We start from the raw sequence: 22,698 nt of genomic DNA, 5'->3' as shown, positions 1-22,698 counted from the left end.
AAATGCGATTTACAGTGGGTTGAGGGCTGTAGTAGGTCAATTAAATATTTCTTTCAAGCTAAATTTTAGTTTTGCTGACAATATCTATGTCATCTGTAAATGTCCATTAATGTTTCTTTGTTTCTATTTTTGAAATAACTTGATGGTTGAAAAACATCATCTTTAACTTGGTAACCACCTGTAATAGACACTATTAAAATAGAAAAAAATCAAGTGAAAGTCTTAAATGAAAGTATAGAAGTTTTGGAAGTATCTGGAAATACAAGTCTGCGTAATGCCAAATGGGTCCTATTAGTTATTTATTAAACGTTTGATTTTTTATAGTTGCAACAACATATACACATATACCTGCTTAAGAGGTTTTGACATGCATGAATGGTGCGTTTTCAAATATTCAATCCCATGAGATGGTTTTAAGTAAAATAATCACAAAAGAATGAAGTGGCTTTCAAAGCCAAACAATGTCTGCAAAATAGTGTTGTACTCATTATAAACTAAAACATGTTAAATAGGTGCGTAATAGCTTTGTGGTTTTATGTTTAAATTAGGTAGAAAATGTTATTCTTGTGCCAACAAAAGTGCAGTCTTGTTATGATGTTAAACAAGAAAGGAGATGCTGTTGGTATGGCAAAGCAAGCGAAGAGGGATTGTTGTTGCCTCTTGCCTTAGTTAGCTATCAGCCACCTGCAGGAAAGTAGAAAAGGTTTGCTTTTGAGCCGGTGTGCTCCACAGCAGCAGATGATGTTGACAGAGTAAAGGCCAGACGGGAGGGTAGGAGAAAGAGGGAGCACAATGTAGAGAGGCAAGTGGATTGCAGTGGGAAGGTTTTTGTCTCGTTTAACTGAGGGGGGAATAATTAAATGTATTCCTCTGCAAAGGCCTTGAGACTGAGCTTCTCATGGCAGCTATAGACATGTTGAAATGTGCTCTTTTACTAACTATCGAACCATTTTTGAACAACCATCTTTATCATGTGATGAGAACCACTGGTTTACCATGAATCAGGATAAAACCAAAGTGGATGATGAATGTTGACTACTTGTTTACAGAGTGCTGCATCGATGAGGTATTCTTATGGCAACCGAAGCAGTAAGCTTCGCCCTGGTTCCCTCCTCAAAAGGCGGATGGCTTTTCTCGGTTAGATTTTGGGTTATTGGCAAAAATAAAATCTGTGGCAGACACAAGTTCACAATACATTTTGTTGAGAAAGAAATTATTCAACTTTAAGTCCACCCTAATAATGTCATTTAGCCGCTTGTTAGCATCTGCTTTGTTTAAGACATGTAAAAGTTCAAGATTATTTTATTTTCATTTTATTATTTTAAGTAATATTTATGAATCTATATTGTTAAACACAACATTAAAATATCAGCCTGAGTCAATCACATACCATTGTTAAGGTATCTAAGCAACACATTAACTTGTAGACATACAGTAGTGTACAATGCTAATGTTAAAAAGCCATTTCTGGGTATTTAAACTTGAGTACTTTGCCATTATTCGGTGTATTCTACTAGCGTTCTACTTTGGCACAGTGCTGTTATGATCTAAAAAGATTTGTATGCTAACATGCCCACAATGGCAATTACCATGTTCATCTTATTTTAGTGTTAACGTAAAAAAGCAGAATGGATTTTGTAGTAAGTAAGTATTGCTGGTATTTTTTTAGAAACCAATGTATTCAAGACATTTAAAGTGTAGGGCTCACCAAAGCTGTTGTGGTTCATCCTCTGGGAAGATGAGCTAATTGCTAATAAGCACCAAACCCAAGGTAGGGCATGTAGTAGACTGATATGAATCTCATTTGTTTAGTCACAAGGTCTATTGCTCTATCCAAGTATTGTGCACATTTCAACGCATGGTGAATAAAGTTGATCAATCTTTCACTCCTCCCAGAAGTGTCAATTTGGTGATGGTGACAAAAAAAACAGACCATCACCAACGTGAGGTGAATTTGTCCTCTGGAGACCATGAATGCCTGCACTGAACTTCAGGAGGATCAAAGCAAACCCCATTAACTGTTTGCAGTGCTCACACGGACCCCAATGCGGCTCCAGCAGACTCTCGGTGAGTTGACGTGAAGAGGAAAACACCACACTCCTATGCAACGAGGCGTCCTCTGAAAGCTAGCCACGGCAGCAGGCAGGTTATTTCTTACAGCCACTTCTGAGTGTGAAGAGCATTTATGATATACGGACCAAGCACTAAAGATCCTCATACGGTCATTAACTGACTTTTACTGCAGCACACTGCTGTTCCTGATACATTTACAATCAGCAAGAGGAAGATGCACAGGCACTAACACTTCAGCCTTTCCATGTGCAACCGCTTAATCAGCTTGATGCAGCTTCCCTTGCACATATGGACGGATTCAAGAGCTCTCTTTATTGACTCGTGTTCAGATGGTTGTCAATAACGTGGCTTTGGGTGTAATCTTTGTTCCCTATTTCAAAGCACATTACACAACAAAGCAAAAATAACGCGACAAACTTTAAGTCTAAGTGGTGTTTGAAGTGTATTTTCAAAGAGTTAGCTCCATCGGATCGTGTTCTTCTTATAAACTACAATGCAAGCGTTTAAATGAGTGAAATACTATATTCCGGGAAATGATCATCTATTTTATTCTATTTTCAGTTGAATCGCCATTTAACATTTCTATACAATAGGTGAGATCATTTGCATTTGTCATTGTGATGAAGCAGGAGATAGACACATGTAAACTAATCAACTGGTAAAATGGTAAAATAGTGCAGCATTAAGCAGCTAAAGAAACTAAAACAGCTCAAGTGTGAGCAACATTAGACCATCGACCGAGGGCACATTTCTAAATGGATGCTACTGTTGCTCTTTGTCTACTGGATGTGGGAGGCATCTGCTAGCTAGAAGGTTCATCATATCAAGGTTGTTCTGGTGACCCCAAGTGGGCAAAAAAACCTATCAATCGAATTTGAAAGTATAATTTAAAGACGTAGATTGACTATAGCTGTCAAATAAATAGATTGCATAGCACGATATTCCCTTCAATTAAACAGTAAAAAGCTCAACATTTCTTTTAATAATGGTGTGTAGTAGAATAATGTAAGTACATTTTGTAATTGCTAAGATAAAACATGTATTTGCATAGTCAGTTGGTCACTAAGATACTGGTGACTAGTCCTCCCTGCAGCTGAGGACCCAGCGCAGCATAAATGTCCGGAGTGAAGTGCAGTGAGTCCTTCAATCACTCAGCAGTCTTTCCCTGAGTGGCTGTATGTTGATAGTTCCCTTGTTATTACATCCTCAGTCAGAGCTATGGAGACGAATCTAAAACATGGCTGTCTGCCACAGCCAGATATACCGCTCAAAAGAGAAGATAAATGAAAGAAAACATAATAAAAGTACATGGAATGTCGTTGGGAGAAGCAGTAGTAGGTTTAGCAGAAGCTAAGCTGCATGTATCTACAAAAGGGCTGTAAATACAATTCCCACCAGCACATTTGTTGTGTCAAGTAGAAGTATCAAAGTATTGGCAGCACTACTTCTCCAAAAGACAATTCTTCAATAGGCAACTGTGTCTAGGGAGGTAGCAACAGTATTTATTCATAACTTATTCGGTAAACAGTATTTGTGGTTTTGGCCAGTTATGGTTCATATGTCATATATTTAACATATAACAATATAACAAATTAGTGAATGTAGTAACAATTCATCACGCATTTATAATATATTCACGCAATATATAAGCATAAACTGTTTATTACCCAATACAACGTTGTTGAAAGCAGATGTAATGATATTTTAAGTTTAATTTTCATTTAAAGTATTATAAACAATTATAAATTATCCTATGAAAACATAATATATAGTATAATATAATATATTGTTGTGAATTATCTGTTTATACACTGAAATATTGACACAGGAGTCCCCATGTTTAATTTCTACACACACATGTATTTAATATCCACTGTTATGTACTAATCACAAAACCTAAATCATTCAAATAAATTTAAAAGAGTAAATGTGAAACATTTGCTTCTGAAATGTAGTTCAATGGAAGCACACATAAAATAGAAATACTAAAGTCAAGTACATCACATTAAGTGCGGTACTTGAGAAAAAAAAGAAAAAAAGTTGTAGTGTGACATATGGAATTTGAATAATTTAAACTTTTCAATCAGACGACCGGTCTAACCTAGGTCTGTTAATGTGTCTCCCAGAGGCCTGCTATGTCACTGCCACCCCTCCGCCCCTCCTCGTTTTATGACACCATCCCCGCCCCCACCTTCAGCCGACTGCACCTGTCACCTGGGGGCCTTTTCCTACATTCAGGATCAATTTACATAACCTCATTTAGCAGTTCACAAATCAGAGCCATTAAGAGCTACTAACAGGAACCAAGGGTTCTAATTTAGCTTGCCTTTCACAGTGGGAAAATTGTTCAGTTCAGGCTTACAAATAAAGATCCAGGTCTTGGCTTTGATTGTTGATTGTGATGGTAAATGTACAGATGATTAGAACAGATTTCTCCCCTGTATTGATTTCCTGCCAAAACACAGCAGGCAATGGTCCTGCACTGGGAAACCATTGTAGGCGGTAAACGCAATTTGGATTCGCTGCAGACATTGATTTTTACATATTTCAAGGTATTTAAGTAATATTAAAATAATAAAATTGCTCCAGTAAGGGACTGCAAGATAAAATAAAGTCACATTAGGATGTTCTATGAATTATCTATTGTCTGGTTATTTACCATGGCATGAAAAGTTTCCAACTGAAATATTACATTTGGACAATATCAGAAATAGCATGCAGGGAACCAATAAATAATCTAGTAGTGAATTCAATGTAAAATGATTTAACACATTAACGGGTCTTTGATCTTTCTATGCACATGATAAAGTGTCCCAGAAATGACAGCTATCCAGCCAGCAATCATTTGAAGGATTTTCTCGAGGCTTAAATGCCTTTATTTACATCTGTGTGGCAACGTGACAGTAGCAAAACCGATTCAGGGGACCGCAAATAGATGAAGTCAAGAGCTGAAAAATTATTTTCAATCTGCATTCAATTTGGCAAAGATGGGGCTCATGGAATAAAGAGGCTGATTCAAATTTCCACTTGTTCGCCACTAAACTTGGTAGTACAGCATTGTGAACGTGTGCTTTTGGGGGGCATTTTTCAGGGTGCTCTGTTTAATTAATCAACAAATCAGTGCTCTTCTCACTGGCGTTCCAGACGCATATGTTTGCACTTCAGCTGTAGGACAAGGAGGACGCTCTGCATGAGATGCCTCCAGCCGCCTACAGGTTTTGTCTGCTGTTATTTCCAAATGTGATTTCATAACATCAATCATCAGTGGGCAGATAAGAGCTACAATAACAGTAGGCTCATGGAAGGCAAGCTTTGAAGGATAGGCGCTGAAAGACTCAGACGCAAGCATTGACTGCATAAAAGCTTTGGGGGTCAAGTCACACAAAAATGAAAATGTTTATGAGGTGTGATTCAGTAAAGTGGCCCTGTCCAGCTTTTGCCCAGCTCGTTTTTAGTCGTTTCACTTGAGGATAATTTATTACAAGTGTGCAGAGCAGGTCTATGTGGGGGTTGGGATTTAGCAGAATAGTGCTTGAAAATGCTATAGCAACCAACAAGAGGTTCTGGGCCTTTGGTAAAAGCAACTCCAATTGTGTAAAAAGGAGATGAAATATACTGATCATGATGGTGCAACATGACATTTTAACACAACACTTAGTTTAACAACATAGTGCGGGCTATATTATCAGCAAGAAGGCCATCTAAAACCAATAACTGTGGCTATACATGTTACATAAATTACTTTAGAAATTCAATACAAAATTAACAATATGGAGTTTTTACGCAGTTTAAATGGACAGCAGACATAACTTTGAAGTTTATTTGAGATGAATACAAACATAGATGAGCTGCTTGCCTTAAAATCATGTTGCTGTAAAAAGTCCCAGACTGAGATTAAATGCCCTAAAAAATGGACTTGGACGCAGGCCAGTGTCTTGTCCATCACTGCTAAAAATGACAACTGTTGTTGCTGCGTAGCCTAGACAAATTACTTTTAATAGACATGTAATTAATGGAAATAGACTCAACAATTTCAAAGCAAACAACGATTCTAATTGATTTGCATTTCCTTTTTTTGGGGGGGTGCTCTGATTCCCTTTGTCCGGCTTCTCTATTGATCACCCGCTATGTGTATCGCTCCGCATGTGTTTTCCTTCATTAAGAGATAACGGGTTCCTGACTACTCCCATCCCTGGGTTTAATGTTGCTTAATGTCTACTTTGTTCCCGTGTCATGTTGGAGGGCAGCGAGAATAATGAGAGAGTGGGTGGGCCGTGATTGGCCTGCAGTAAGGCAATAGTGTTTAGAACACCGGCTGCAAGGGGATCAGTGGAGAGGTTAGAAAAGCAGAACCTTTTGGGCTGACTGAGACGCAGCATGTGGTCTCCGAGTCCGATTCACTCTCACTTAGGCTGCTGTTTTCTGTTAAACTGTCATTTTACTATCAACACCTGACACCCCTTTATTGAGCTGCCTGTCAGTCTCACTGAGAAGACCGTTATAGTCGTTTTTAATGGTAAGTGCTTAACACAAATGTGCCTCCATGCAGCATATATAACCCTTTATTCTGTTGATTTCTGTTCATTTAGCCCATAAATTGACCAAGTAAGAAATCACATATCCTACTGAGCAATTCAACAACCGGAATAACATACAGTGACAATTGGCCTAAAAAGAGAACTACCGCGTTGAGAACCGAATTGCATGTTAGCTAATTGTTAATTTAAGCGACTCGCACTGGCTAATTATGTCGGCACGGCCAAGCCATTTGCATGATGGACCAGCCACCTGCCTGAAGGCGCTGCCAGGGCAAACTATGTAATTACTGAACAGCAGTGGGGCAATTTTTGACTGTCGCCCCTTTTGTGTCACATGAATTCCTCGTAATGACATATTTCATTACGGGGCCAAATATCACCCCTCCTTCTGTTTGCCGAACAAAACATGGAAGTCTCAACAGGTCCTAATATACAGGCCCTATTTACATCCACCTCCACCCTGCGTTTTCATTAACCTGTAGTTATGTGCGCCTTTACTGTGAGTTAAATGTGCCTTTTCTCAGCTCTGCTCATATATGTGTTGCTTGTGTTAATATGGGCCTGGCCTTTTCTTAAAGTGATTGCAGCCTGAACTCATTAAGCTGTCAAATGTCTAGCTTTTTGGATCTTGATTGCTTATTGTGTAGCAACATACAAGGATTTTTTTTAGCCTGCACAGCATATCCCTCTATTCACTCACACAGAAGAATGGGCCAACTGGTAGACCATTTTGGGTGGTTTGCTCAAGTTTTCCTACTTTACAGGGAGCGTGTGTTTGGTTTTACTATTTATTTACTTGATCAATAACTAAAATCAAATTTAAAAAATATGTTTTTTCATTTTAATCCTTTAGTCTATTATGATCATTGACCTAAAAAAATAGTGATGAATATTGATGTGACAATTATTTAGCTTACCAGCATACCAAGCTAGTATATTGTAATATTTTTCATAATATTCTCCTGATTATTCTCATATTTAGAGGCAGAGCGATCGCTCGTCTGCAATATAGGGTCAAAAACAATAAGAAAAGAAGAAAAGTGGGACCAAACACATATCAATAAAATAAAAAGACCTTAAGATCATAATTGAAATGACACTCTGGGATAATAACCTTTACTCTGTGAACAAAACTCACAAATGTTTGCAATAATTAAAGTAATCTATCAGGGATTGTAGCAGGATTAGCCTTTTTTGTTTGTTCAAGACATTTCTTTATTTTTTTAATCTACTTTTGAATCCTCTACAAACCACTATGGGTTTAGTGACCCGTTCAACTGGCCCACAATAGACCAACTGAGGGCAGCATTGGCAGGAAAACATTTGTTCCCTCTCCCCCATTTAGTAATGGTATTTAATTCACCACTCATTCCGTCTTTCCTGTTGAAGAAGCTCAGATCAAAGTGAAGTTGTCTGTCTATTTAAATGCATCAGTATTTTTCAAGATCTAGGTAAATCCTTTGCAAAAATGGGAAAACGAAAGAGGACCCAAGCAAATCCCTTGTGGAACACCAGCAGATATTTTGTTTTGCTATGAATTCCTGCTGTGATCAATCCATGTTGCACAACTGCACCTTCATGCATGCTTACGACTTTGATTTTTCAAAGCAATTTTCCTGACATGCAGACAGCTGTACAAAAATCATTCCCATATGAGTCAGCAGTAAATCTTTTAGGTGACCATCAGTAAATAATTCTAATCCCAGCCTGAACCGTATTTACTCTTTTTTGTTAAAGCAATCAAATTATAGTCACCACTCATGTAGTGAAAATATGATTAATTAAAGATTGAAATATTCACATCATCCATGTTTATAGAAATTCTTGTATTGAGTCACAATTTGGTCGGATTCGCAAATATCTAGAATGCACCTTTAAATCAGTTACAATTTAAGTCACCAAGAACAGACAAATCTTGTTCATCTGATGTAGAAGTAACGATGACACATGGCAAATAAAAACTTAATAAAGAGTAAAAATCCTGTCTTTTCCCTTAGACAGGGTTATGGTTTTAGTATAGTTTAAATGCATTATATCATAAAATAGGTTGTATGTGTATAATCTTTATTTGTTTAAGTTTACTACAACTGACAAATACAGCCGTAAAAAAGGAAAATACTGCCCTTCCGAATGTAATGAAAGTAGAAAGTAGTTAAACTATACTTATACATTTTTGCCACTGCTCTTAATATTGCCTCACATGCTTTTAACATGAAACTTTTCTTTATTTTTTTATCTCAAGTGCCCTCATGGTTATGTTGTGCAGCTTAATTTAAATACACTTAGGTCTTACCATTTGAAAAAGAATAGCCTTGGACTATTCAGACCTTCATTAAATGGAGATGTCATTGCTGCAGGCAGCAGGTCGGTCTGGAGGGTTCGGTGTTAACAGGGTTAGTGATGGCTCGTTGGTTTCTAAAGGACTCCTGCTGGTACTGTACACGGACATGACAACTCAGCTTTAGTCTGGACTCCTGTAATTGGCATGTTTAACGGGAGACCTCACGCAAACATACACAATCATGCAAACACACACAGAGGATTGTGAGGACCTTCCATAAATTGCCCAAATCACTTGATATAATCTGCAGCTACTTCTTATTAAGTACACTTTATCTTACTTTATTCTTACATTGCACCAATTCACCAAGTGTAACGTACATGGCAATAAATGGTTTCTGATTCTGATCTGGTCAACGGACGGACATCATCGATCCATGGTTATGTTCAGGGTGGAAAAGTTTGACAATTTTCATGACTCTGAACAAAGCACCAAAGTGGACCAAGCCAGACAGCAGTCGACTCTGGGATGATCCGACCTCAGTCAGACTCGGTTTTGGCCACGCGCTGCGGTGCTCAAGCACCACCTGCACCACGTGCTGCTCTGCCTCGTACTGCGTGCTGCTCCACCTCGCCGTCAAACAGCACAGCCGACCCCGTAGTCCATCCTGGCCCTGTGGCTCTCTGAACAACGTGGATATTATCATTGTCAGCATTATTGTGTTCAATCATTTTGTGTTGAATTCACATTGTATTGATTTTAGCCAATAACATTATTTGTTGTTAACCGGATGTGTCCAGCATGCATGCTGCTTCCAGCTAACTTAAGCTAACGATACTCTCTTGAGTGACAACATTTAAGTTAATATCTTTAACGTTATCTTTCTGTTTAACTGTGTTACCAGCGAGTTATTTCATTTTCATTGACACAAGGTTTTATTTGTCAGCAATTTAATCAACGAGCAAAGTTCAGTTAGCCAACACAACTTGGTCGTATAGCTATCAATGCTACATTAGCTTCGGCTACAGTATTTGCTAGCGTTATGTTAATTTAATTTTGTTAATTCAATAGTAAGATAAGTAGGGTTAAGTGTGTTTGATACGGATTTGACTTTAATAAAGGCATTTTATTGAAATGCTATCCCTTGAGTTCTTTTTATGTTAGCAATTCCATGGGGTTTTATTTTGAAATGTAACACTGTTAAATCCTTAAATAATAACAGTGTCATACTGTAAATATGCATTCTACAGTACTGTAAAACATTTTACGGTAATTAACCATTCATGGGCATCACGGTAGGAACAGTAAAATAACGGTGTAATGCTGTTTCTATACAGGGCTGTACTGTATCATTTTTACAGTATTATGCTGTTGTTGTAATTTACAGCAAATACAGCAAATGTGGCTGTCAGTAGATTACTGTAAATTGATGGGGAAATTCATTACACTGTAACTTTGTCAATGGAGTGGGAACATTTCTCTTTGCCTGCTACATGATTTCAACTTTATGTTGTAGAGTAAAAGTTAGGTGGTCTTTGTGGTTTGGGGAAGTGATTGTTTATTGGTATTTGTGTTATAAATGTTTATTTCCCTTCCCATATCCTTTGACAATTAATCTTGAATGTTAAAAATGTTATTACAAAGATGACAAGCTCAAATGCCGACAATATGATTGCCGATGTTGTGTTTTTTTTTTAAAAACCAAAGTTGCCAAAAACCAAATGTTTTTGTTCAAAAGCAGGTTTTTTAACTACTTATTTTTAAGGAACCAGGAGTTTCTGGGGCAGTTTAAAGATCGGAAGGTTTCAAGTTTTCAGCAAGCAGTCCTTCGATGTTAGCGGCCTGAAATTCACTTAATGTGTCACGCGGATCAGTTTGTGGATGTTTTTTCTTTTTTTTCCAAAATCTTGGTTGTGCTTGATCTTGTGTAAAATAACTTTTAGAATGACGCACATCTTCTTTGAAGACACAGTGAAATATTTTTTCATCTAGTCCCTGTGTTTATTTTTCATTAATATTTTATTGCATACATAATATTTACCCTCAACATCTCTAATAAATAAATATATATTGTATTAATTAATTTGGGGTGATTTGAAAACAACTATAAGCTATAGTTAAATTGACTAGCTAAACATCGCAAACATAAAACAGCACTTGAATATCAGCTAGTATAGCAATAAAAGTGTGTTTAATCATCAGGTGAAAAGAATGTGCTTATATTTTCAAAAAATGTGCTGTATCAGGATGTAATTACTAAGCCACACCCCTTTATGAAGCAATTCACTTATATTTGAGGACTTGATTTGAATTAATCTCATAGCTAAAACCCTACACTGTTCTGTTTCACTCAGAAATAACCCACATGGCGTTTACAACACCGTAATTTCTGTTTCACTGTGAATTCAAACTGTATGCTGATGATACGTTAAACGTAATTCTGACATTGTCTGGTATTCACAAAACAGATGGCAACAAGCTAAAATAGGTTTATTAGCTGATTGAACAGAATGGTTAAAATAAGAGTCAAGTTACATGCTGGTAATTGACCATCATCATCGCAAATTTAGGCCTGATGTTTCCTTAAGGATTTTTTTTTAACATGAGTTTTCCATTATTTAGTAACCAAAGAATCCACGCACTGCATCAAGTATGAAGGATGATCAACACCTGTAGCAATCTTCCTAAAATGATAAAATCTTGCTGTCCATTATCATTTTGTGAAGATTATTTTATGTCAGAGCGTGAACAAATCTATTTACGAGTTTTCTGCCGTTTGTCGGGGAAGGCTTAGCATGAAGTCCATTGTTAAGTATTGAATTGTGGAATTTTGTGATTTATGCCGTTTCTTCACCCTAGCGGTATTATTGAAATGATGGTAAATTGCAGCCAGTCCCAGGGACGCTTTATTCGAAAGAAACAAAGCCAAATGAACACCAAAGAAGTGTAAAATGCGCTTTGTTCATCAGAGGGAGGGAGGGAGAAAGGACTCTACTCAGCGAGCTCTGAATGCTGCATTTCATGCCTGCAACAATTATGCTGAAAGGTCAAGTATTACAGCATCTTGCGCTCCGCTTTGCATGCAAAGTATTTCAGCTCACAAATGACCCTCCCTAGCGCTCTTTTAACAATGGCTTCAAGAACCAGATAAACGTAGGACAATTAAAGATTTTTGCTGCAAGCTGACAAAAACATTTACCAAAGGGGGTGATTGCAGTTGCTGAGTAATTGTCCTATTTGTGATGCACATGAATGCTTTGGCCTGCTGCAATGAAATGTTAAGGAACTTAAGAAAGAGCAACGAGAGCGGCTGTGGTTTGAAATTAGAAAAAACATGCAAGCTACTATTTATAATTTCACTAAACAAGGTCATTAGTAGACTCCTTTTCAGGCTTAAAATGAGTGCTAAAAAGGAATAAAAATCTTTTTTGTTGTTTTTCTGAAGTAAGACCATAATCGAACTTACGCATTATAGTAACATACTTGTCGTCTTAGTGTTTTCCATTTATTTCAGCACCGTGGACAGCAGCCGCTTACTCCATCTTCAACAAAGAAATGAAAAAAATAAACAATTTAAAACAATGACAAGTGCTCATTCAGTTTACTGCCAAAACTTATATTTGTATGTTTTGTGTTTTTATTTTATTTTAGGTTTATTAGGGCTATATTTAATCACAGTGCTGTGTACACGTTCAATTCAAACCAATCCACAAAATCAACGTTTTTTGTGTTTCTTCTATCATTTTTTATTTTACTTTTGCTGCTTTATGTTTTTCCTTCATGGATATTAACTTTTTTTCAACCGTACTCTTCTTTTGGATCGTTGGTAGGGCACCACTGCAGACACATCCATCCTCGAGTGATTTAATTATTTTAAATATCCAGTATCCTGAGGTGGGATGTACTTGATGTGTGCACCCACTCCCCCAAACTGCACTAGGTTACATTGTAGAACATTTCCCTGAAAAAAATAAAACCCTCAAAACGTACCATTTAGCATTTTCGTTTAGAAAAATACGAAAATAACAACGCAACTAAATCCTGATTATCCTAGATCCTGATGATTTGTAGAGACAGGCATTTTAAAGTTTAGTTTGTAAAATGTGTCATGTAAGAATCAAACTGAATTCGTTGAAACGATCAATGGTGCCTTTGCTTCTTGGCGTCATTGTTTAGATGCAAATCAACTACAACATGCAATTTATCGCTGCCTCCATTTTAAGCCGTACACATGTGTGATATCCCTTTAAGTGTAAATTCAGTCTTAGAAAGCACTGATACATAATACCGGATTTCTGTATGCAACGCATCATCCAAAATTTGATACCGTAGCTAAACAGGGAAATAAGATTCAACAGCCTGTCGCTAACTCAAATATGATTACCTTGAGATTAGGGACTAATTGCTTGGGGTTCATGGAGACCAGCCCACCATAAAGCCAGGAGGACTTGTGGAGTTGCACTGTGGGTTTCTACAAAAGAGAGCGATGAGAGCACACGCTTCCAACAAGTCATTCTCAACAGCTACAAGCTGCGCACAAAGACCACACACAGCGCCAAAGACATGTTAATGCAATCCCAAAGTTCTCACTTTCTCTCGTACAAAAAAAGCTCTGCAAAATGTCTGAAGATAGTTTCTGACGCTGGTAAGATTTCACTTAAAAGCCCCCAAAGGAGCTTTATGGGAGGATTGCCTGGTGGCCCTAAAGTGCTGCTGCTGCCTTAAAGGGGTACACACAAATGAGAGAAGGTTGGTTTGCTCTTCGGTGGAAATCACATTTTCAGCAAAAGCCCAATGTGCTTTTTAAAGTTAAAACCCCAAAATGAAAAGTTCCTAAAATTACTCCCTCGAGAAAAAAGTCACTTAATGCTTATAGACCCCAATAGGTTACACTTGTGAAATAAAAGCATGGGCGAAATGTGCTGCTGAGTCAAAGCCATAACAACAAAGAACTGACGCTTTTTTAACGATTTCTTCAAAAGAGTAATACATATATAACATCAAAATAAGGATAATCAGATGCGCAGTATATTTCATATATTTACAGTGGTGTCTTATGTTATGGATGAAAATAAAAAACCGACAATGAGCAAAGACCTCACATATTTAAATCACGCATCCCATATAAAAGGCAGGTATTAGAAGAGACACATGGAGACCTCCAGCCCTTTAGAAAACATGTACTATAAACTTTTTTAGCCCAACCAACTTGTTGTTATTTTTGTAACTGTTTTTTTTTCGTAGAAATGCTGATTCAGCTGATTCAGTTGAATAACAGCTGTGTCCGTTCTTATGCTATACTATAATTAAAAACTTACAAAACAAGTCATTTTTGGTGCAATTTGAAATAATCGCCACATCGCCTGCGAGTAGCTCAAGCGCTCTCTAAATTGGGCCATGTCCAGGAAGTCTGATTTATTTCAATAACCACCAAGAAATAATTCTAGGTCTATTTTTAGCTTTAAAACCTATAAAACGCAGTTCTGAGGGGTTTTAAATTTTTTAATCCAGACAAATACTTCGGCCCAAAAAAAGACAAAAAGGTCAATAAATATAAATTAATTCAGGGTGGATTGCATCTTATTCAGACCAAAACTATGTGAAATTATAGAGGACCCGTGACAACACTGGATTGACAGCAACTTATTTTCAGCCGTAATCGAGAATCAACCACCGTTACTTGCGTCGCTTAGCAACCCCGCTGTTTACTGTTAATACCTATAGCGCTATTAGGTGGCGGGAGAATGGTCCCTAATGATTATTATAGCTTTTATTTACAGAGCCTATAATTTGGGGGGGGAAAGAGACTGGTCGTATTTTTTCATTATCGCGTCAGTTTAAAAAGCATCAAACCTCCCAAAATACAGTCTGATCTTCAAAGAAATGTTCGGGATGGTTTGTTATTGACACCGGACACAAATAGCCTTTTGCCGTTTCCTTTCAATACCCCTGATTGATTATTGACAAACCAGCTGATATAGCTGCCGCGCCGACAGTTGGGCCGCGCGAGCTATTTAGTCAGGGATTTCATCGATAAGCTTTTCTTTGAGCAGCAATCGCGTTTGATGTCGGGAGGCGAAAATACCTCACCTTTCTGACTCACACAGTCAAACACAGAGAGAGAGAAAAGAAAAAAGCTCATAAAGGGTCCGTTTACTCTGCAGGGCACGCTTGTGAGAGCTTTAGCCTGCAAAGATAAGCCATGCCGGTGCGATTAGACAGAAAATGTAAAAATGAGAAATAGGCTGGGGAAATTAATGTCACGTCAGATTAAGAGCCCGGGTGTTAGTCCTGCCAGTTTGACAAAACTCAGCATATTTTATGTCTGGTTAAATTTTCGTCGCATCAAGCCCAACACTTGTTAGTTTTCTAACAAACCACTCATGATAGAAAACTAGAAACTATGATAATCATGATAATGATAATAATAAAAAAATAACAACGATAAGGATAATATTAATACCGCACTGTGTTTTGCTCTTCTGACTTTTTTCCAATAAGAATATTTTCGCGATTTTAAAACCGGTAAATAATGACATATTTCACAAAAAAGCTTAACTATCTTGTTTCCATAATTTATTAATAGGACTGTTTTGTTGTAAGTCAAATATCTATATAAGTTACAAAGAAATTAAACGTACAAATACCAATAAAACGACAACAAACCGTCAACAGCGTCAAAAACTTTTTACAACAGATAGCTAAGATTCAAACCTCTTACAGAAATATACAAGCTAGATCTACGGCTTACATTAAATTCTATATAAATCAGAGTCATGTGTGTTTGTGAAGGGGAATATAACAGCACCCATCCCTGTTCAGGTTCACTTCTGCCAAATTACTGCGGCCTATATAACTGATGATTCATCTTTTGTGTCAATATAATTTACATAAATAAATCCCAAGACTTCCGCAGTTTTTGGTGAAAAGTGTTTTCCCATCGCTTCCTTCCATCGCAGTCACACTTCCGTCCATGAGGGGGAAATTCAGGAAAAGCTTCGCCGATTTCACTTGGCTCTTGTTCGTATGCGCACATTTACAGTAAAAAGATGTCTTGTTTTTTCGTTCTTTAAATATAAGAACCGTTTGGAGTAGCCGGCGCCTCTTGTCACCATGTCCTGCCGTACAACAGGGCTGAACACTGTAGCGCCGAGCCATACTCTGCGCCGGGGGAATTGAGGTGAGACAGGCCGGCCACTTGGCTCTGCAGGGACGGCGGACTGGAGGAGTGCGGCGCCATATCTGGTGAGTGACCCGTGCTTCCCACCTGCTGGCTCTGGTGCTGTCCAAGCCCGGACGTGTTGTTGGACATGATCATGACATTGCCTCCTTGCTGGTGAAGGTTCTGCGCGGAGGAAGTGGGCGTGTGGCCACTGCCTTGACACGGCTTGCCGTCCTTCACCAGCACCGGCACGGCAACCCTCCGCGGGGACTGCTGCTGCTGACAGGAGCCGCTGTCCTGCTGCATCTGCTGCTGGGACACTTTGTCTTTAGCCTGCCTCTTCATCTTGTACCGGTGATTCTGAAACCAGATTTTCACCTGGGTCGGGGTGAGGTGGATCATACTTGCCAGGTGTTCCCTCTCTGGCGCCGAGAGGTACTTCTGCTGCTTGAAGCGTCGCTCCAGCTCGTAGACCTGCGCCTGGGAGAACAGCACCCGTCTTTTTCTCCTCGGGGTGCTGGACAGTGAGCCCATGCCTTTACCCACGTCTGCCAGGGAGCTGAGGCTGCCCATGCTGCCCATGTTCATGCCCGACGGCGAGCCCATGAAGCGAGAAACTGATGGAGAAAAAGAACATGTAAATAGTGTGAAACTGCCGGCTTTACCAGCAACAATGACTCACACAATAATCCAGTTTTAAGGAATAAAACATCATCGTTTTTTTGGATGAGCGATTATTGAGTTGATGCGACTACAACGCTAACATTTATTTCAATCACTCGAATAAAAAAAATAAAAAAACTCTAATGCGTGTCAAAGTCCATCTCGAACATTATCAGACTGTACAAACTACATTTCTGAGGTCTGAGAGCAGCCTTTTTCCCTGCCGTATAATAAAAATCAAAACCTAGCGAGTGAAACAGAGCAGTGCGCACTCTGGCGTGAGGAAAAAACCCCCACTAAAATACAGTAAAAACCAGGTGCGTGCACAGGCAATCATGTATCACAAAGTACAGGTGCAGGCTCTACTCACTGGTGGAGAAGCGCGGGTCCGGGTTGGCTCCGTACCAGCCGGTGGCGGCGGTGCTGCCCCTCATGCCGTCCTGGTACGACGGCAGGTCGCCCATGTTGCCCAGGTTGCCGTTACAATAGCCCCCCATGGCCGTGTGTGACAGCTGAGAAACACCTGCCGCAGTCATGTGGTAAGCCGCAGACACAGTCCCATTATGGCCCATGTGGTGCTGCTGCATCGCCGCCTGAGAGACCTGCGGCTGCCGGTAAGAAGTGAGAGGTGCCCCCAAGTTGTTATTCTCCATACTTACTTTCTTATAGCTCTCCTCAAGGGGACTCAAGATATCGGAAACTGAAAAAGGAGTCGAATGCTTAGGGCTCATCGACATTGTTCTGAGGCTGGAGAGCGAGAAATTAGAAGGCAAGGCAATCTCTCCTTCTCTTCTTTTTTTTTTTTTTTGTTGGCGAAAGCCCCTCCGGTTCCTGTTGTCTCAACGTCGATCCTGGTAGATGTACACGTAGGAGAACGCCTCAAGTCCGCCTTAATTGGATTGAGTGGGAGCTCGGTGCTGGCTTTGGTTTGTTTTAGCTGGGTGCCAGGTTTAAGGCTACCATCAGAGGCGGGGCATCGGCAACAATGCCACACAGCTCTAGCCTCCTTTCGACGAGCGCGATTTCACTTGCAAGACATGTGCTCCCCTCCCACTGACAATAACATCAGCTCCGCACATGATCATAAATGTTGGTGCCCGCGCGCCGCGGGCGGCGTCCGATCCGCGCTCCTGCTGCTCGGAGTTCGTGTCTCTTCGCTGTCACTCACGAGCACGCCGCTGCACCTCGGGACTGCGCTGACCACAATTCACTTTATTAACTGTAGTGATGTTTACGAGGGCCTCTTGATGAAAAGAGGCCTATATGGACTTGAGAGTTGGAGAACCCACTCCTCGGTTGAACTACTGACTTTTAATGGCCACGAGGGGCCACCAGTGATTGCGGGATTGTTTGTGTTATGCCTTATCGTACTCAGACATGCAAAAGTGCACTTGCGGGGGGAGAAATTGACTGATACTGATAAGTAAATAAATAGGCCTACACATCCGCGTGTTAAGTGGCCGCGTAAATGATTAACCTCCCTTCGTTTTTTTTCTTCATATTTTGAGATCATTGGACGAAAGCAGGGTATTACCTATGTTTAGATGCACGAAGAAAAAAAAACCCAAACAAGCAAATAAATCGGGTCTGGAGTGGGAGAGGCTCTTGTGTGAAGTTAAGGGCGTTCAAGCACTCTTCTGCAGCACAACGCCAGGTAGCCCTCAGTGACGTCTTGCCTTAAAGCTCAACGAGCCGAAACAGTTTCACTCAGTCACATCTCATTTCTCAAGTTTTACACACGGAGAACATGAAAAGATTCTGGCTTCATCCAACGGGCTTTGAAGTCAAGGAATAGCATTCAGAGCGCTGTGCCCCACAGCCCAGTCTTAGGCAACGCAAGGTGAAGTTTGTGCTATTTTTTTCTCTTTTTCCCCCCAGGATTTATATTGAAATAATGTATTATTATTCATTATAAATAATTACTGTTGTCAGTAGGTTTTCTCATTTTTTAAATAATGCGCAAATATAAATTGTTGTAAATATTTCAACATAAAGCAATACAACAAGTTATTCTACACAGTGTGTTGAGCAGCTCATGTGGCTACAGTTAAAACGGCAAGAATTATGAGAAATGTATTTCGATCGGGTAAAGGTCTCGCCAGTAGGTATGACGTCAGTCACGCAGCAGCAGCAGCTCCTATACGACAGAAGAAGTCTGCGCCTGCAGGTGGAGCCGACGTCTCCTTATAGCAGCTAAAGAAACACAGCGTCTTCTGGTGGCGGACATAATAATGTGAGATGTTGTGATCAGTTTAAATACCACCGTTACTCTCAACGTGGGTTCCTGGTTTCATTTCTCGATTTTTTCAAATCGGATTTCTTTTAAATTGATTTTTATTTTTAGACACTCGAATGAATGCTGAAGAACCCTCAGCAACATGCTGTCACATTTCAGCTGCAGGCCCAGTGAGAAGAGCCGTTGCTGCGGTGACATGCAGATCACTGACAGGTCGTCACGCAAATCATCGGCCGCAGTTTCTCTGCTGCATATTTCACGGCAGCTCGGCCGTCATTGCAGGAGAGTATGCGCAGTATTTGCAACGCTTCATTGAGGTGCACAATTATCTTTAATGAAGCAATATTGTCTTATATTTCGAGGCTCAATATTAGAATTGAAATAAATTGTTTGGATGCTAGCCGAGTTGCAGGCGCATAATTCACAGGCCATATAATCGCTGCAATTAAAATTACGGCATGTTTCTGCATCCACGGCAAATCTGGTTTATGCGTGCCTTAATTAAGGAATTTCACAAGATATTTTTAATTATCTAAATCAGTACCTTTCCCCTGTTCTGGCACACGGATATTAAGGCCAATTAGCGTAATTAGTCAAAATGTTGCAGCTAATTCCTCAGAATAATGAGGACATTGAAGTGGCGGGCATGAGGCTATGGCGAGCCTTTGTTATTGAGGCTTCCCGTTGTTTTTTGTGATTGGTGGAATCTAGAGGACAACTCACGGTGAAACAGAAGTTTGTAAAATGAGAAATAACAGAAAGTTGCTGTTTTTTATTTACCAGAAAACAACAATAGTTTGTTATAAAGTGACATGTGTACACAAATATGTCCCATATATGAATAAATCTCTCAAATGAACCACATACTAATCTCAAAAGGTCTCCAATCCACATATCTCCAATGCAAAATAAATCATTCGAATCATGGTATATTTCCGCCATTAAACAAACATACCATTTGACCAATAACGATGCTTTTGCGATTGCATGCTATCCACAAATTCAATTCGAATTTAATCAATTCAATCTAAGTGTAACAAATATAGAGTAACAATGGCAGTTTGTTGCTCCAACAGTCTCGGCTCCCCTTTATTTTCCCTTCAAACCTTTTAATGACTTTTTCCTTAAAATAAAAAAAGCTCTCTCCTTGTCCCTCTCTCTGTCAACTCTAACAACGACTGTTGCCAGGTAAGGTTTCAGAGAGAAAAAAGAGACAGAAGAACAGAACAGACGACATGAAGAACCATCACACACGAGCCTTAATTTATCTCTTTCAAAAGTGAGGTCAGATTGATTCATGCAGCTGATAAACCACCAATTATCCAATCAGGTCTCATCAAAAACAAGCTGTGTCTCTGACCCTCCATCAATGCAAACAGTCAACCACATCAAGGGACACTACAAATTACAAATATTTGAGGTCAAATACGGAGGCATGACGTCACGACAAGAAGGCAAACCAAAACGGTAGAGTGGATTAGATTTTTTTTGTTTTTATGAGTGAAGGACGGCCTCTAGTGGATCACATGTAGCCTTCAGCTCGGTGACATTTAGTTTAGGAGGGGGGACGGATACAGGGTGTTAGTGCGCCATCTCGTGGAGAGCTGAATCATAAACACATAAACCGCCGATTGAGCAAAAATGTCAGTGGGTCACAACAATCAATTCTGAGAGTTTAACAACTATTTCTTGAAAAAAAAAACGTTTAATTCATTAGACTACTTTATTATTCTGTACTAATCTGTATACATTATACCTTGTAGCAGACGTTCTTTCATACTGTACCATACTGTGTATAATAATACAGATACCACTAACTGTCATTGCTGCATATGAGTCTGTTGTTATATCTTGGTGACTTTGCTTTTATCAGTCACATCACACTAGTGTTAGCGTTTGGTTTCATTTGTATGTTTAAATATTTACATCTGATTTAGTTGGGTACATTTATCTGTACTAATTTCCATCCATAAGCTTCCGCAACCACATAAGCTAATCGTTTTGTCTGACCTTTGACCTTGAAAACAGACACAAAAACTTTTGAAAGATCTTTCACAACTGACATCATTAAAGAATTTAAATAATCTTTAATGTTATTTACTTCTTAGGCACAATGGTGTGTTTTCACTCCCGTTAATTGGTTCTCCATAGAGCCATTGATATCTATAAGATCAATCACATGATCAGTATTGACATTTTCTTAATTTGGTCTGATATCCCTTGTAAAATAGACTTTTACCTCCTCCTTCCTCTAAAAGGTTTCATAATAAAACACAAAAACCGAAGAGAAATCCCTGTTTCTTTGAACTGCTGACACACACCTGTGAATAATTCAGAAGAAAATACTTTTTAAACCGAAAACAGTTTGTTCACTATATGAACACCTTGACCTGACGTTTTAATTTATTTTGGACATCACTTAAATAATCAAATTTTAAAAATACAATTACAAAACACGTTTATAGAAATATCACAAACAAAGGTGAACAGTTTTTTTTTCTTTCATATTGAATAAATTAAAACAGTGCAACCAAATCAATACTTTTGCTCATCTTCATACAAAATCTATGTTAACACAATGCACCATTTAACAGGCTTCATTAAGCTGCAGCAGTTCAATACAAATTTCAACATTTTCCAATCAAAAGGCTTTTATCCTCACTGTGTATGTATTTCACCTGCTGTCATTTACCTGCAGAGCATTTTAGACTTCAGCGCTTACCCACTGGAACCTACACAAGTTAATGCAATTACCGTTTAGTCCGAAGTGTTGTACTATATTACCAAACAACCAAAAAGCTCTAGCAGTTGAATGCTGGAAATATAATATAAATAATAATTGAAAGCTAAATTAACTAAAACAATTGTTGCACATTAAACAAAATCACCAGTGGACAAAATTGTGAATGAGACAAGCAGTAAACTGTTATATTTTGTAAATGTTGTATCTTATACTGGATGTTTTCAGACATTCATAACGTATATGTACATAACATCAAAAAGCTTGACGATGAATGATCTTTTTCATCGTTTAAGCAAACAACTCTTTGGACATGAGGGCCATTAGGACCTAATAGGCATTACATGTTATACAACAACTTAACAAAACGTCTCCTGTGGCCTCGTTTATGTGAATCTTATAACTTTCCTAAAAGGGGCCCCGGGGCCGTCCAGTGGGTGAAACTATAGGATGGCCTGGCTAATGCAAACCCATCCTTTGCAGACAATTCCTCTGACCAACTTAAAAAACCAATGGCAACCTCTAAAAGCCTGTCTTTGTCACCCTTAAACCCCAAGATGCTCTAAAACACCATTGTGCAGTTAAACCTCATAAATTTGTCGCAGGGACTGATTAAACATCACGGGAATTGAAACACTAAAGATTTTGTCTCGGTCCCTTTTGGATGAGGGACAATGGTCCATTCACGGGGAGACACGCAGACAAAAAGAGTGTTTAAGGGGAGATGCAGCGGGCTGAGGGGTTCGGCCAGTCCCCTCCATATGTGATACAAGGTGGCCTCAGTGAGGACGACAAAGGACCAGGTGACAGTGACGATGGGCTGCAGGGTCACAGGGCGAGCAAACAACATTATAGGGGGCGTGAAAGCAGAAGACCCCCCTCGTCCCTGATGAAATACTGACACCTTTTTAAACACTGAGGAATATTTTTCATAAAGAAACACTGTATTTTTTTAGTTTGAGAGTAGGCAGTGAGCTTTTCTCTAAATCTGTGCACACTTGGCTG

At 39.1% G+C, this 22,698-nt stretch overlaps 1 protein-coding gene across 1 annotated transcript; it reads right to left on the bottom strand.

Annotated features, from left to right (window-relative positions):
* Window positions 1-15,446: 15,446 nt before the first annotated feature.
* Window positions 15,447-18,011, bottom strand: nkx2.1 (NK2 homeobox 1). The gene is made up of 2 exons (XM_037487364.2): window positions 17,088-18,011; window positions 15,447-16,671 (listed from the first exon to the last, which is right to left on the bottom strand). The coding sequence occupies exons 1-2, from the start codon at window positions 17,452-17,454 to the stop codon at window positions 16,001-16,003; spliced, it is 1,038 nt and encodes a 345-aa protein (XP_037343261.1). The 5' UTR covers window positions 17,455-18,011; the 3' UTR covers window positions 15,447-16,000.
* Window positions 18,012-22,698: the final 4,687 nt, after the last annotated feature.

This window comes from Pungitius pungitius, chromosome 14, assembly GCF_949316345.1.
Source record: "Pungitius pungitius chromosome 14, fPunPun2.1, whole genome shotgun sequence".
Taxonomy (NCBI): Eukaryota; Metazoa; Chordata; class Actinopteri; order Perciformes; family Gasterosteidae; genus Pungitius; species Pungitius pungitius.
The sequence above is the reverse complement of the archived record's forward strand: the minus strand, read 5'-3'. Positions and strand labels throughout refer to the sequence as shown.

What these genes read in the sequence shown, in the direction of transcription:
- nkx2.1 (XM_037487364.2), bottom strand. Translation starts at nt 17,454, where the DNA reads ATGTCGATGAGCCCTAAGCATTCGACTCCTTTTTCAGTTTCCGATATC. An exon ending in GGACCCGCGCTTCTCCACCA is followed by an intron (nt 16,672 to 17,087) that starts GTGAGTAGAGCC and finishes TTTCTCCATCAG; the next exon opens with TTTCTCGCTTCATGGGCTCG.